The 16,952-nt window shown below is 50.8% G+C and overlaps 1 protein-coding gene across 3 annotated transcripts in view; it reads right to left on the reverse strand.

Moving 5' to 3' along the window:
* Positions 1 to 1,722: 1,722 nt before the first annotated feature.
* Positions 1,723 to 16,952, reverse strand: part of srbd1 (S1 RNA binding domain 1) — a 95,757-nt gene continuing 80,527 nt past the window's right edge. For all 3 annotated transcript variants that reach the window (XM_029765233.1, XM_029765231.1, XM_029765232.1), the window contains exons 18-21: positions 14,837 to 15,013; positions 12,907 to 13,059; positions 3,774 to 3,958; positions 1,723 to 2,305 (exon numbers count right to left, since the gene is read on the reverse strand). In XM_029765233.1, coding sequence (XP_029621093.1) covers positions 2,013 to 2,305; positions 3,774 to 3,958; positions 12,907 to 13,059; positions 14,837 to 15,013 — 808 coding nt within the window. In that variant the 3' untranslated portion in view covers positions 1,723 to 2,012. The remainder of the gene's footprint in view (positions 2,306 to 3,773; positions 3,959 to 12,906; positions 13,060 to 14,836; positions 15,014 to 16,952) is intronic.

A 16,952-nucleotide genomic window follows, 5' to 3' on the forward strand; every position in this document is an offset into this window, starting at 1 on the left:
TCAGTGAAAATTACACATTTGTAATATGTCTATTTTTTTGAAAACTTACTTTCATTCTTATAGCCGCATTGCTGAGAGGTGAACCTGCAAGTTAACATTTTATTGTACTGTGTACAACATGTGACAAATAAACTTGACATTGAAAAGACATGTTTCATACCCTGACACTAAATCCTTACATCCACCCAACCCTAAGCTGGTTGGTTTACTGTTGGCCTCTGCCCATCTCCCCATCATCAAGCACTATGTCATTGTGGGGAGATGACTCAGAGCCCAATAGGGCTGGAAGGAGGTGGAGGATACAATCTATTACACAACCTTCATAAAGTGACCTCACACCAGGACTTAGTCTCACACACATACACACACACACACACACACACAAGGCCAACTGGGAGATCTCTTTCCATTTTGCACACCATGGATGATGTTTCCATTACCCCTCCGTGGACAAACGTTGAATACTGAAGTCAGTGTTAAACCGTGAGGTCTTGTTGGGCAGTGAGCCAACCTCTATGGGACAGAGATGGGAGAGATGGATGAATGGTCATAGAACTCAGTCAGAAACACAGCAGAGAGAACACAGAGAAGGCAGGATCCCTCCCATCCTCACCGTTAGTCATTTGAATCAGCCTCTGCCGAGGCTGGCTGCAGCCTGCCTTCTGTTGTAATAATTACAACTTGTTTGGGGGGGGCTCCACCAGTGTGTTTGATAGACATACCCGACAGTAGCTGCCAGTCAAATTGCCTCTGGTATCTGCGTGGTCACGTTCAGAGGGGAGAGTGACTTGTGCTCCTGAAGAGAGGGTTGTAATGACACTGGTCTCCCCTTGTGAAGTGGCTCTCTCTGGCTGGACAGGACCGTGTGGGGAGACCATGGAAAGCTCTGTGTGTCTAGGAGCCCAAGTGAGAGGGAAAAGATTGAACACACTCCTGTCAGACCCTACTTCTCTCACACACGCCACAGATGGACCACACACACACACACACAGTGAGAGAGAAAATAGAAGAGAGAACATGAAAAATGACAACACTACCGAAAAGCTAAGCGATTTATAATCCTGATTAGGAGACGACATGAAAAATGACAAAGCCACTCAAACGCTAAACAATAACACTGATTTGGAAACTAAAGAGACAACACAAGGGAGCGTGCATGAAGCCAATCGGCATGTATAGTCTTTCATCACCACAAAGCACTGCCACTGTTGGTCAGTCTTGATGAAACAACTCTGTAACACAATGACAGTGTTAGATGCACTATGCAAATTCCCCTTCTATCCTGGAGGGAGCAACACTGGTTGGGTATTCTCCAAGGTTTACACAGGGGACTCCAGCAGGCTTGTGTGTGCCTTATTGATGCATTGCTCAATGTGTGCCACATAAACACAAACAGATTGGATAATACAGAGGGGAATATGGGATTCATTTTGAAGCGTATGATTAGTGCGGCACAGCGGCTCTTTCCTGGGATAATTGTGTCTGGGCTCCTTTCGCTGTGGCCCTCTGGCTTACTCCCCCTGCCCCGCCCCTCCCCTCAGAGACTGTCAATCAACTCACTGGCAGGGCCGTATGGGTAACAAGACAGCAGAGACACCGTCTGATACTTGCCACAGTAACAGCATCCAGCAGGTGAGAATCATTTAAATGAGTACCTAGCCAATCATCACTTAACAGACAATGTCACAATACTGGGTTTTACAAAAATTCAGTTAGGCTTGATTTTCATCACTTTGGTTGATCATTTTCCATTTATTAACACATTTCTCAAAACATGTTTAATCATGGTTTTTAAAATAATACAAACTGAGGCATAAAGAGTTGGTCTAACATACTGAAAACTACATGTCAGTAATGACACTTCAACATCCATGTCAGTATCTTCTGTCACAGAGATGCTCTAGTAGTGGCTACACAGAAGGGTCGTGTTCAGGTAGTACTTTTGCTGTTTTTATAACATTTTCGCCCTACTGAACATGACCCAACAAAGCCATGGTCCAGTCCACACTGGTCTATCTGAGGACCCGTATGAGGTCCAGTCCAATGCGGCCCCGCTGAGGGTCCACGTTGAGCACCCTGACCTCCACCTTCTCCCCGGGGCCCAGGGCTAGGCTGCGTCTCCTCTGGTCAGCTGGCAGCTTGTCTGGGGTGATGTACTTCTTATGGATGAGCCCGTTGCGGCCCACTCCGATGTCAACGAAGGCCCCGAACAGAGTGGCGTTTTCCACCCGGCCCGTCAGAACCACCCCCTCTCTCAGGTCACTCATAGACACAATGCCACGCTTGAAGTCTGCCTTCTCGAAGTCTGCGGGGGAGTGAAAGAGAGAAGGAGAGAAAGGAAAGGAGGGAGGTTAAACAGTGGAATGAAGAACAGATATCATATTCCTAAGCAGGATACCCAATATTTGCTTCTGCATACTTCCACATTCCTCACGGGCTTTGCTTTTTCAGTTTTCCATTTTGTCCGTTTTCTGGAGCATTAACTTCAGCATGGGCTCACGGTCCAGGAAACACTCATCTACAATTATCCTCTTCTAACACCCAAATCTCATGCTATCTGTTGACACAGCTGAGTATGCACCGAGACACATCACAACAGAACCTGAGCACCTCAACCTGCTGCTGAACCCATGACCTCCAGACGCTGACACCCAGCTCCCAACACACTACCCTACACACCCCTCTCTCATTCAATATGATTGACAGTCGCCCATGACTGATCTGAACTCACTGCACCAGTGCTGCTACCAGCATGCCCTTTAGAGACAGAACATGATAATGGAACATTTCTGTTCAGGATTGAAGCCAAGTCAACACTTGAGGCTGTAGATCGCTCCATTTCTCTACCGCACTTCATACTTGTCAGCAATGACCAGCCAGTCTACAAACTGATACACTTAAAACAGACAGACAGAGTGCCAGTGGTCTGGGTTGTGATTCTGGCATCTCTCCCCTCATATCATCCCCCACTCTCTCTCATCTACCTCCCCTTCATACTGAAGATCCAACCCCCTGCCCAGTCCCCCAGAGCCTGTGTGTTTGAGGGGCCTAGACTGGGCCGGGCAGCGCTCCAGGCTTTGATGTCCCCTGTCATCATTTGGAGGGGGAAGACCCAGGTCGTTACTGTCCTGCCTGCCGACAGATATATCATTAATGAGAAAGAGGCTCTTCTCTTTAAGGAGAAATCCAGAACTACACTGCCGCGTCCTCCACGGTGACCTCCCCTGTGGCGTCTAGTTGAGAAAAACTAAGATCATCTATAAAACAACAACACGGCCTCTGCAACAACCACTAGGTGAGAGAAGCACAACACTGTTTTCCTGCAGGGACGGGTGATAACAGCATATCACGTTTCATGACGAGGAGGAGGCATGCTTTTTGAGATGACTGGATCACCTAACTGTTCTACAATAGGAACCAGCTGACCAATAGCCACACACAGAGAGAGAGAGAGAGAGAGAGAGAGAGAGAGAGAGAGAGAGAGAGAGAGAGAGAGAGAGAGAGAGAGAGAGAGAGAGAGAGAGAGAGAGAGAGAGAGACAGAGAGGCCCAGTCTTATTAAATGACAGGTTGGGTCAGTGCTTGGGCTGGGCTGGAGTAGGATAACATTCATAACAGGCCCGTTGATATGGGTGAGTTGTAGTAATGGTTCTCAGGAGAGGCGTCCAGTAAAGGGTGAATGGCTTTAGATACGGCCCAGGACAAGGCTCTGACACCAGACTTGTGTAATAGGACTATAGTGACAGTAGGTCTGGGACAGAGGTGAGGTTTTACCTTGGCGGATGTCAAAGCCAGGAGGCTGGGTGAGTCCGTCTATGATGAGCTGCAGTGTGTCTGGGGTGGTGTTGAGAGTTTCAGCCAGGGCCTCTAGACCTTGACATTTCACACTGGCCTCCACACACTGTCTGAGCTCTGGCCGGCCCATCTGGTCCACACTGCCCCCTACCAGGGACAGGAAACTAAGGAGAGGAGAGACAGGGGAGTCAGACACAGCATCATCATAATGTATGTATATATAATAACATGGGATTTATATTGCGCACAACACACAACACAATACAATACAATACATGGACTGGTGCATCAACTACGAGCAAACACAGAGAAACAAAAAAGCCCTAAGTAATGATCTGGTGTCCTGCCAGCCTGCTGGTGTAAGAAGCCTGCCTGCAAGCCTGCTGCTGTGAGAAGCCTGCCTGCTGCTGTAAGAAGCCTGCCTGCCAGCCTGCTGCTGTGAGAAGCCTGCCTGCCAGCCTGCTGGTGTGAGAAGCCTGCCTGCTGGTGTGAGAAGCCTGCCTGCCAGTCTGCTGGTGTGAGAAGCCTGCCTGCCAGTGTAGGAAGCCTGCCTGCCAGCCTGCTGGTGTTAGAAGCCTCCCTGCCAGTGTGAGAAGCCTGCCTGCCTGCCTGCTGGTGTGACCAGCCTGCCGATGTGGCCAGCCTGCCTGCCGGTGTGAGAAGCCTGGCTGCCTGCCGGTGTGAGAAGCCTGGCTGCCTGCTGGTGTGAGAAGCCTGGCTGCCTGCTGGTGTGAGAAGCCTGGCTGCCTGCTGGTGTGAGAAGCCTGCCTGCCTGCTGGTGTGAGAAGCTTGCCTGCCTGCTGGTGTGGTCAGCCTGCCGGTGTGACCAGCCTGCCGGTGTGGCCAGCCAGCCTGCCTGCTGGTGTGAGAAGCCTGCCTGCCTGCCTGCTGGTGTGAGAAGCCTGCCTGCCTGCCTGCTGGTGTGAGAAACTTGCCTGCCTGTTGATGTGAGAAGCTTGCCTGCCTGCTGATGTGAGAAGCCTGCCTGCCTGTGAATGTGAGAAGCCTGCCAGCCTGCCTGCTGAGTGAGACGCCTGCCTGCCTGCCTGCCGATGTGAGATGCCTGCCTGCTGATGTGAGAAGCCTGCCAGCCTGCTGTTGTGAGAAGTCTGCCTGCCTGCTGTTGTGAGAAGCCTGCCTGCCTGCTGTTGTGAGAAGCCTGCCTGCCTGCTGTTGTGAGAAGCCTGCCTGCCTGCTGTTGTGAGAAGCCTGCTTGCCTGCTGTTGTGAGAAGCCTGCCTGCCTGCCTGAGGAGCCGGAGTTACGGAGGGAGACAGGCAGCCCCCCCTGCTCCTAACCCATCTCCATCCATCCATCCTCTCTCCTGCTCGCTCTCTGTCCCTGCAGGCCAGTTCACACACAGGTGGGGTAAGCAGTCTTAATGAATGACTTTTTAACTGCGCTCCATGGTGGGCCGCAGCACGTGTGCCTGGCCCCCTGGCAGACCAATTGAGAGGCCTCAGGGTGAATGGGAGGAGGAGAGGGAGAGAGGGGGATTGAGGTGTGAGAATAATTATGCCCTAAATCTCTGGTTTCAGAGTCCCAGCTCATGCTCTTTCTGTTCATAAGTGCACACTGCGGGGACGTCACCCCTCACCTCTCCATAAATCACCTCTGTCTACGCAGGCTGGTAAACACCATCGCCACCGAGACCTGGGAGCCCGCCCCTGCTCAACCTGGACTGGAGCAGGTTGAGCAGGGGCGGGCTTTATCATCCCACTGTCTGAATAATATCTCATCACTCCATGAATGAGCAGCCATTCAAACTGACCATCACATAACATGATAGGAACCATCCTAGACACAATCAGAATGACTAAAATATGTGTCAAGAAACTACTAACAGGTGCAAATCCAGAACTCTGAATCTAGATCTGAATTGTAATCCCTCAAAGTGTGCACTTGTACAGAGCAAACAGCCAACAGACAGTACACTCTTAGAAAGAAGCTGGTATCTAGAACCTAGGGGTGTAGGCCCAAGGGATGGGGTCAGACTGGCCAGAGGTGCCTGTAGGATTGCAGGGGGTCTGAAAGGTCTATAGGGGGTTGTGGAGGGGGGGCAGTAGGAATCCAGGCCACAGCTGAGGGCAGGAGGACCCGCTAGGCAGCTATCGTCGGTGATGGATGTCCGTCTGTTGTCGTGGAATCCTGACGCCAGCTACTCAGCAGCAGCTGTCCTCCCTGTGACTGACAGAGCAGGTGGGTCCAGGCCACACCCACTTCCTGTAGCTGCCCCAGAGGACGACTGCTGCTGGAAAGACACATTCATAATGTACACACACAGAACCTACTCTTATTAATACACAGACATGCACACACACGTCTCGTTGACAAGTGCAGTTGGCTGTGGAGATGTAACTCTACACAGGCTGTGTACAAACTGTACAGTGCAGCTGTAGGGGTCTCTGCCCAGCCACGCTCACTCCTTGCCATTCGACCTCTGACCCCGAGCTTGTCTCTGGACTGAGACAAATGCTGCCCTTAAACTGTGGCTCTATCTATCCAGACCCTCCAGTGTCCTTAAGAACTAACCCACAGACCTGGTAGGATCCTCTGGCACTGAGAAGGCCAGACACAGGGATAGAATGACCACATAGGAGAAACACTCCCTAATAAATACAGAGTTTACAGTCAGTCAGTCAGTCAGTCAGTCAGTCAGTAAGCATCCTGCTCAGCTCACCAAGGTAAAGCATAAAAAAGAAAAAGAGAAAAGTCCCCCGAGTGAATTATGAGGTTCTGAAAAATAGTGAAAAGTACACACGGAGTACATAGTAACAGACTTGCCGGGTCTCCATGTTGGCTCTCCTGGCCGGCTGATGACTTCCAGCCTGGCTCAGTTAGAGTCACGTGGCAGGCAGGCAGCTCACATCACTCCAGATCACTTTATCTCTCTAGCCACACAACACGGAGTGTGCATGTGGGCTATGTGTAGCCCGATCAATACACACTATGGTCAAGTAAAGCACAACATACTGAACCAAAGCATGCATACACACACACACACACACACACACACACACACACACACACACACACACACACACACACACACACACACACAATTCTAAAAAGAAACACACACAAAGCTATCATGGAACTCAACCAATGCCCCCCAGCTATCATCTATCTAGATCAGGCAACAAACCAGACAAAACAAAACAGTAAAATAAGAAGCCTTTCTTCAGAAACACCCCTCTCCCACTCTCCCTTCCTCCCTGATTTCTGTGCTGGTCATCAGAGCCACAGAGGTAGTGTGTCTCTCCTGGAGGGGGGTAGGGGGAACACGGGGTGATTTATGAACAGGCACAGCGCAGGCCCTGGTGGTGGTTGTGGCGGGTGGGCGGTAGGGTGGCGTCTTTGGTTTGGGCGGGGGTGTTCTGCAGGGCTCGGGTTTCAGCCTGGTGTGTTTGTGTTTAAGGGGTACCAGGGAGGGAGCCCAGCCATGGGCCTCTGCCTCTGCTTCTCGCTCGAGGCCCAGTGAGTACCCTCTCCACCTCTCCTCTCCCTCTGGGTGGTGGTAATGAGAACCAGTGGTGACGGGGGCCAGAGCGCTGGGAGAGGGCCAGTGAGTACCCTCTCCACCTCTCCTCTCCCTCTGGGTGGTGGTAATGAGAACCAGTGGTGACGGGGCCCAGTGAGTACCCTCTCCACCTCTCCTCTCCCTCTGGGTGGTGGTAATGAGAACCAGTGGTGATGGGGCCAGAGCGCTGGACGAGGCCCAGTGAGTACCCTCTCCTCTCCCTCTGGGTGGTGGTAATGAGAACCAGTGGTGACGGGGCCAGAGCGCTGGGCGAGGCCCAGTGAGTACCCTCTCCACCTCTCCTCTCCCTCTGGGTGGTGGTAATGAGAACCAGTGGTGACGGGGCCAGAGCGCTGGGTGAGGCCCAGTGAGTACCCTCTCCACCTCTCCTCTCCCTCTGGGTGGTGGTAATGAGAACCAGTGGTGACGGGGCCAGAGCGCTGGACGAGGCCCAGTGAGTACCCTCTCCACCTCTCTTCTCCCTCTGGGTGGTGGTAATGAGAACCAGTGGTGATGGGGCCAGAGCGCTGGACGAGGCCCAGTGAGTACCCTCTCCTCTCCCTCTGGGTGGTGGTAATGAGAACCAGTGGTGACGGGGCCAGAGCGCTGGACGAGGCCCAGTGAGTACCCTCTCCACCTCTCCTCTCCCTCTGGGTGGTGGTAATGAGAACCAGTGGTGACGGGGCCAGAGCGCTGGGCGAGGCCCAGTGAGTACCCTCTCCACCTCTCCTCTCCCTCTGGGTGGTGGTAATGAGAACCAGTGGTGACGGGGCCAGAGCGCTGGGTGAGGCCCAGTGAGTACCCTCTCCACCTCTCCTCTCCCTCTGGGTGGTGGTAATGAGAATCAGTGGTGACGGGGCCAGAGCGCTGGGAGAGGGCCCAGTGAGTACCCTCTCCACCTCTCCTCTCCCTCTGGGTGGTGGTAATGAGAATCAGTGGTGACGGGGCCAGAGCGCTGGGAGAGGGCCCAGTGAGTACCCTCTCCACCTCTCCTCTCCCTCTGGGTGGTGGTAATGAGAATCAGTGGTGACGGGGCCAGAGCGCTGGGAGAGGGCCCAGTGAGTACCCTCTCCACCTCTCCTCTCCCTCTGGGTGGTGGTAATGAGAACCAGTGGTGACGGGGCCAGAGCGCTGGACGAGGCCCAGGGCTACACACAGAGAGAGGCTGGGTGGGCCTCAGCATAGAGCCTGTCCAGATCCACCTTGAAGGAGTTAAGAGAGTTGACCCAGTCTATTACACAGCCAGCCAGCCAGCCAGCCAGCCAAGTGGGCTCGCAATCATCACTTCTGTACCGCATACTGAACAGTAGGTGAATATTTTTGATAATATTTACATTTTAGTCATTTAGCAGACGCTCTTATTCGGAGCGACTAACAGGCGCGATTAGGGTTAAGTGCCTTTCTCAAGGGCATATCGCAAGATTTTTCACCTAGTTGGCTCGGGGATTCAAACCAGCAACCTTTCGGTTAATGGTCCAACACTCTGAACTGCTAGGCTACCTACTGCCCCAATTGATAAAGTGTACTGCACTGTTGAGGAGAGCCTGCAAGTAAGCATTACATTGTGCCATTTACACCCTGTATCCTGTGCACGTAACAAATACACTTTGATTTGATTTGTGGACTGAAGATCTGACACTAAACATCTATGACTGACACTACACGCATGACTTTTACTGGGGTAGATGATTCACCGTAATTGTCTCATTATGTTCAGTGCAACTCTTAAGTACACTATGTACTGCAAATAGTCTACTCTAAAACCCAGTTCTATGCATCCACACTATTCAATGCAGACAGCAGGCCATTGTGGATGGATGACTGTGTGTGAGTTTGGTTATATCTGTGTGTGTATTAGTCGTTCCCAGCGGTGTGGCTGAGTGTATCAGGTTCATCACATTAGAGCAACAGGATCCTCCATGACTGCCTGCTGGCCCACGCCTCACACATCAGCTGTAATGCAACAGTATCAGCCCCCAAAACCCAATAAAGGCTGCCACACGCCCGCTAGGATCAAATGTGGGATTGATTTAAGCCTCTGTCCTCCCCCATACACTGTACCAGGATCTGTGATATGTGTTAAAGGGAGGAACAGCGTAGCGTTTTAATATAACGCTCAAAGTCACTGTGAGATTTACCTTAAAAACCTGTTTTCATTTACAGTAACGGCTGAGCAGATAAGATTTCACTAACATCAAACAATAAGAAACTGTTAAAAGGAGGTTCCAAGTATTTGCTTATCTGGCCTCTGAATTGTACTGCCAGTATGTGTGTGAGAAAGGGGTAGAGATCGGGGAAGAGAGGGGAGGGTGCCAGAGAGGAAAAGAGGGATGTGTCTGTGAGCTGTGTCCAAATGGGTTACAGATTGTTGGGAATCTCTCATGCTTGTCAGTGTCATTATAAAGCCATCGTTCAGACAGACGCCGTGTTCGCTTCATTAGTCTCAAGCCATTCCTCCAGCTCTGGACACAACCAGGGCTCTGGGGCTGGCTAACCCACATACTGTGCCACACTATATTAGGAATAACCCAAATTCCCTCATTTCCAAAATCATGACTTAAATTCTTCCAGTACTGAACAGCTGCACAGATTTTTCTGGGAAGAGAGAGACAGAGAGAGAGAGAGATTGCTTGCTAGTGGTCACGCATGGTCTAGTCAACCCATTCTGTCTGTATAATGACAATTGGCAATAAGAGACCAGCAGCATTAAGACCAGCAGCATTAAGAGAACCTCCTCCATTAGGACCAGCAGCATTAAGAGGACATCCTCCATTAGGACCAGCAGCATTAAGAGGACCTCCTCCATTAGGACCAGCAGCATTAAGAGGACCTCCTCCATTAGGACCAGCAGCACTAAGAGAACCTCCTCCATTAGGACCAGCCGCATTAAGAAAACCTCCATTAGGACCAGCAGCATTAAGAGGCCCTCCTCCATTAGGACCAGCAGCATTAATAGACCTCCATTAGGACCAGCAGCATTAAGAGAACCTCCTCCATTAGGACCAGCCGCATTAAGAGGACCTCCATTAGGACCAGCAGCATTAAGAGGACCTCCTCCATTAGGACCAGCAGCATTAAGAGGACCCCTCCATTAGGACCAGCAGCATTAAGAGGACCTCCTCCATTAGGACCAGCAGCATTAAGAGGTTATCCATTAGGACCAGCAGCATTAAGAGAACCTCCTCCATTGGGACCGGCCGCATTAAGAGAACCTCCTCCATTGGGACCGGCCGCATTAAGAGAACCTCCATTAGGACCAGCAGTGTTAAGAGGACCTCCTCCATTAGGACCAGCAGCGTTAAGAGGACCTCCTCCATTGGGACCAGCAGCATTAAGAGGACCTCCTCCATTAGGACCAGCAGCATTAAGAGGACCTCCTCCATTAGGACCAGCAGCATTAAGAGGCCCTCCTCCATTAGGACCAACAGCATTAAGAGGCCCACCTCCATTAGGACCAGCAGCGTTAAGAGGACCTCCTCCATTAGGACCAGCAGCATTAAGAGGACCTCCATTAGGACCAGCAGCATTAAGAGGACCTCCTCCATTAGGACCAGCAGCATTAAGAGGACCTCCTCCATTAGGACCAGCCGCATTAAGAGACCTCCATTAGGACCAGCAGCATTAAGAGACCTCCATTAGGACCAGCAGCATTAAGAGAACCTCCATTAGGACCAGCAGCATTAAGAAAACATCCATTAGGACCAGCAGCATTAAGAAAACCTCCATTAGGACCAGCAGCATTAAGAGGACCTCCTCCATTAGGACCAGCAGCATTAAAAGGACCTCCTCCATTAGGACCAGCAGCATTAAGAGGACCTCCATTAGGACCAGCAGCATTAAGAGGACCTCCACTATTAGGACCAGCAGCATTAAGAGGACCTCCTCCATTAGGACCAGCAGCATTAAGAGAACCTCCATTAGGACCAGCAGCATTAAGAGGACCTCCTCCATTAGGACCAGCCGCATTAAGAGAACCTCCATTAGGACCAGCAGTGTTAAGAGGACCTCCTCTATTAGGACCAGCAGCATTAAGAGGACCTCCTCCATTAGGACCAGCAGCATTAAGAGGACCTCCTCCATTAGGACCAGCCGCATTAAGAGACCTCCATTAGGACCAGCAGCATTAAGAGACCTCCATTAGGACCAGCAGCATTAAGAGAACCTCCATTAGGACCAGCAGCATTAAGAAAACATCCATTAGGACCAGCAGCATTAAGAAAACCTCCATTAGGACCAGCAGCATTAAGAGGACCTCCTCCATTAGGACCAGCAGCATTAAAAGGACCTCCTCCATTAGGACCAGCAGCATTAAGAGGACCTCCATTAGGACCAGCAGCATTAAGAGGACCTCCACTATTAGGACCAGCAGCATTAAGAGGACCTCCTCCATTAGGACCAGCAGCATTAAGAGAACCTCCATTAGGACCAGCAGCATTAAGAGGACCTCCTCCATTAGGACCAGCCGCATTAAGAGAACCTCCATTAGGACCAGCAGTGTTAAGAGGACCTCCTCCATTAGGACCAGCAGCATTAAGAGGACCTCCTCCATTAGGACCAGCAGCATTAAGAGGACCTCCTCCATTAGGACCAGCAGCGTTAAGAGGACCTCCTCCATTAGGACCAGCAGCATTATTAAGAGAACCTCCTCCATTAGGACCAGCAGCACTAACAGAACCTCCTTCATTAGGACCAGCAGCACTAACAGAACCTCCTCCATTAGGACCAGCAGCGTTTGGTAACAATATAGACTTGTGATAATAGATAGAGTGAGGCTCTTCTGTCTAATTTAGTAGGAAATGAGGCTCAACAGAGAGAAAATAAAACAAACAGAGGGGGAAAGGTGTATGAGAAGGGGAATGAGGGAGAAAGAAAGGGAGTAAAGCAGGGATGAGGGGGGGTGATTGTGAGAATATGACAGGGTGATTATTTGCCCTCTCCTAGTTGTAAGTGGTTATGTTAAACCTCTAACCCCTATGGGCCCCTTTAATGATAGATCACTGAGGCAGAGAGACAACCCTATCTGTACACCCCATTTGGAGCAAAATGAGTCCTGTCTGATGAAGTTCTTTCTCTTTTCCACATGTAAAAATACATTCACGCTAGCAGTGAAAGGCACATCAACATGCTAAGAGCCAATGCTAAGTGTCAGGTTGATGTAGTCTAAACAGATTTGAGTGACTGCAGCTGCAGGGTCCAGCCCCATTCAGAGAGACAGCCACCCAGCCACAGAGCTGCAAAGCCCAGGGCAGATGCTCAATGTGCTTTTGATATCAGCACCAGCAGCGCTAACAATCACATCTCACACAGCACAGCGCCACAGGACCAGATGCTACCAAGATCCCCCTCACACACACGACTACAAGCAGTAAACACACACACACACACACACACACACACACACACACACACACACACACACACACACACACACACACATTTGGCTCCCATGTCTGGCCAAATCAAAACCAAAAAAACTATAAGCAACCATCCCCCAATGCCCCCAGAAGTAGCCTACAAGCTGGGGTAAAATTGAAGCTCACGTTAGTTGGAACATGCTTTGGGGTGGTGGGTGGTGGTTGTAAGTAGTTCTCACCTCCTGGCCACAGCGTAGGACTCTGGGTGGATGCAGGTCTGGTCCAGAGGGTTGGGCAGGGTAGGTACAGCAGCTGAGGCTTTGCTCTTTCCCTTCCCCTTGGCTGCAGGCTTCTCCTGGGCTGCTTGGGCTGAGTTACCCCCTGCTGCATCACTACCAACACAACACCACACTCACTGAGTAGAGGATGGGAGAGCATCTCAAACAAGATTGGATGCAATTCCATTTTCAATTTAGTCAATTCAAAGTCATGAATTGAAATATCCTCATAATAAAAATAAGAATCATTTCAGTCAGCGCTCAGATCTCAGTCTATGTCCATGGTGTAACTAATACACTTTTCCCCTTGAGTGGGTCAATCAGTGAACCTGTGAACTAGCTAGTGTATATTTCAATAGTTGCTCATATTGTTAATAAGAGCTTTGTGATTTCTGTCTGTAAATCAAAAGCGCTCTACAAATCAAATGTCATTTTTATATATGGACAGAACAAGTTAGGTCTGACTACTAGGCTACCAACCTTTCAACATACCTTGTCATTGGTGGACTGACTATTATGACATCATTAGCTGCCTACTGTTGACATACAGTAATATCAAGAGGACAGATCAACAACTGATTCATTAACACAGGCCTACTAATCTTTAACAGTCCAATATACATTTCTGTGAAGGAGGGTTTTAGCAGAACAGCTCTCTGTCATGTCTGTTTCCATCCACGCAGTGACAGGCACTTAAGTACCGCAACACTGCACGTTTCCTTGCTCGTCAACACGCTCTCGCCTACTACTGTTGGCTTAGTTGACAAAACACTGTAGCTAACTACCTTTGTCATAATGATGCCTTAACTAAGGAGCTAACTACGAAATGATAGTGGTTATGTGCTTGACTAAAACATACAATTTTGGTAAAATGTATTTGGCAACAGTTCTCCATATTCCTCACACATTAGTGGTGTCTCCGGACAAAGTGGTGAACTGCCGTCCAGCTCGAGGGAGGGGGCTGGAGCGGAGAGCGAGGGGGCTGGAGCGGAGAGCGAGGGGGCTGGAGCGGAGAGCGAGGGGGCTGGAGCGGAGAGCGAGGGAGCTGGAGCGGAGAGCGAGGGGGCTGGAGCGGAGAGCGAGGGGGCTGGAGCGGAGAGCGAGGGGGCTGGAGCGGAGAGCGAGGGGGCTGGAGCGGAGAGCGAGGGGGCTGGAGCGGAGAGCGAGGGGCTGGAGCGGAGAGCGAGGGGCTGGAGCGGAGCGAGGGGCTGCGAGCGAGGGGGCTGGAGCGGAGAGCGAGGGGGCTGGAGCGGAGAGCGAGGGGGCTGGAGCGGAGAGCGAGGGAGCTGGAGCGGAGAGCGAGGGAGCTGGATTTGAGGTCCTCGCCCAAGTCCTCCGATTGGCTCAGCTCCAACTTCAGACGGTCGAGTCAAAAAACGCAAAGTGCCAACTAGAAGCCTATGGTTGCATATTTTATGGTAGTTTTTAATACCAGAGTACTTTGACCTCAAATTGCGAGCATGGTATGCAAAATGCGTGCAGGTTGGCAGGTCTGATGCTGCTGTACCTGTGGTTGGTGGGTTGTGTGTACCTGTGGTTGGTGGGTTGTGTGTACCTGTGGTTGGTGGGTTGTGTGTACCTGTGGTTGGGTGGGTTGTGTGTACCTGTGGTTGGTGGGTGTGTGTACCTGTGGTTGGTGGGTTGTGTGTACCTGTGGTTGGTGTGTTGTGTGTACCTGTGGTTGGTGGGTTGTGTGTACCTGTGGTTGGTGGGTTGTGTGTACCTGTGGTTGGTGGGTTGTGTGTACCTGTGGTTGGTGGGTTGTGTGTACCTGTGGTTGGTGGGTTGTGTGTACCTGTGGTTGGTGGGTTGTGTGTACCTGTGGTTGGTGGGTTGTGTGTACCTGTGGTTGGTGGGTTGTGTGTACCTGTGGTTGGTGGGTTGTGTGTACCTGTGGTTGGTGAGATGGTTTTGAGGGTTGATTCTGATGAAGCCGGCACATTGCTGGTAGCTCTTAGGGCCCAGGCCCTTCACCAGTCTCAGCTGATCTCTGTTCATGAAGGGCCCGTTCGTCTCCCTCCACTCTGCTATGCTCTTTGCACGCCCTGTATTCAGACCTGCCACGTGTCTGACACACAGACACACATGGGTTACTGCAGTAAAACCACAGAACAACAGTAACACCATAGTTGGTAATTACACATCTCTCCATTAAGGACAAGGAGGAAGGGCAGCATCGTATTACTAGCAGGGAACATCATCAAGAGACTGTTGTTGTTGTTGTTGTTGTTACCCTCGCTCGGCCATTTGCTCATCTATTGGAGCATGTGACCTGGAAAACCACACCCTATTTTTCTTGGAAATCACAGCAATGTTTACGAATAAATCTCCCCGGGTTTCCCTAAGACATACATGTTCTATGTGTGTGACCTTTTCCATTCTCCAGACTACAGGCTTTGAGGGGCTTTGCTCTGGTGACCTCCAGTTTGCCAGTGCACTGGCAGTCCAGACTGTCTGTCTGTGTCTCTGTCTGTGTCTCTGTCTGTGTCTCTGTCTGTGTCTGTGTCTCTGTCTCTGTCTGTCTGTCTGTCTGTCTGTCTGTCTGTCTGTCTGTCTGTCTGTCTGTCTGTCTGTCTGTCTGTCTGTCTGTCTGTGTCTCTGTCTGTCTGTGTCTGTCTGTCTGTGTCTCTGTCTGTCTGTCTGTGTCTCTGTCTGTCTGTCTGTCTGTGTCTGTCTCTCTGTCTCTCTCTCTGTCTGTCTGTCTGTCTGTGTCTCTGTCTGTCTGTGTGTCTCTGTCTGTCTGTCTGTGTGTCTCTGTCTGTGTGTCTGTGTCTGTGTCTCTGTCTGTCTGTGTCTCTGTCTGTCTGTGTCTCTGTCTGTCTGTGTCTCTGTCTGTCTGTCTGTCTGTGTCTCTGTCTGTCTGTCTGTCTGTGTCTCTGTCTGTCTGTCTCTCTCTGTCTGTGTCTCTGTCTGTCTGTCTGTCTGTCTCTGTCTGTCTGTGTCTCTGCCTGTCTGTCTGTGTCTCTGTCTGTCTGTCTGTGTCTCTGTCTGTCTGTCTGTGTCTCTGTCTGTCTGTCTGTGTCTCTGTCTGTCTGTCTGTCTGTGTCTCTGTCTGTCTGTCTGTGTCTCTGTCTGTCTGTCTGTCTGTCTGTCTGTCTGTCTGTCTGTCTGTGTCTCTGTCTGTCTGTCTGTGTCTCTGTCTATCTGTCTGTGTCTCTGACTGTCTGTCTGTCTGTGTCTCTGTCTGTCTGTCTGTGTCTCTGTCTGTCTGTCTGTGTCTCTGTCTGTCTGTCTGTGTCTCTGTCTGTCTGTCTGTCTGTCTGTCTGTCTGTCTGTCTGTCTGTCTGTCTGTGTCTCTGTCTGTCTGTCTGTGTCTGTCTGTCTGTGTCTGTCTGTCTGTCTGTGTCTCTGTCTGTCTGTGTCTGTCTGTCTGTCTGTCTGTCTGTCTGTCTGTCTGTCTGTCTGTGTCTCTGTCTGTGTCTCCGTCTGTCTGTCTGTGTCTCCGTCTGTCTGTCTGTGTCTCTGTCTGTGTCTCTGTCTGTCTGTCTGTCTGTCTGACAGAGACACAGACAGACAGACAGAGACACAGACAGAGACACAGACAGAGAGAGACAGACAGAGACAGACAGAGAGACAGACAGACAGAGAGAGAGACAGACAGAGACAGACAGACAGACCTAGTGTAAACATACCACAGTATGTCATCCCTCCTAAATAAAGGGCTAGTAATATTGAACACGTCCAGTGTGTCTGGGGCTCTGGAGCGTTGGGCAGGCCTGTCTGGGGCCCCTGTAAAAACCTCATTAACACCCAGGTAAACAGATGACCTGATCACTGCCTACTGCCTGGGCCCTGCACCTTCATTTCATAAAAGGCTTTCCCTTAGAAAAAGGTGTAATGGTGTGCTGTGTGTATGTATAAAGAAAGAGAAGGGGGTCACTAGGAGATTTTGGAATGTAGTAATGACACCTTGAACACTAGTTTGTTGTTTTGTTGGTTAAGGCCAAGCGCCGAGTAAAACAAACATGCTGTAACTCTCTCCAAGCCTTTACAGAGGCAGACAAGGG

The sequence above is a fragment of the Salmo trutta genome, chromosome 10 (genome assembly GCF_901001165.1).
Source record: "Salmo trutta chromosome 10, fSalTru1.1, whole genome shotgun sequence".
Lineage (NCBI taxonomy): Eukaryota > Metazoa > Chordata > Actinopteri > Salmoniformes > Salmonidae > Salmo > Salmo trutta.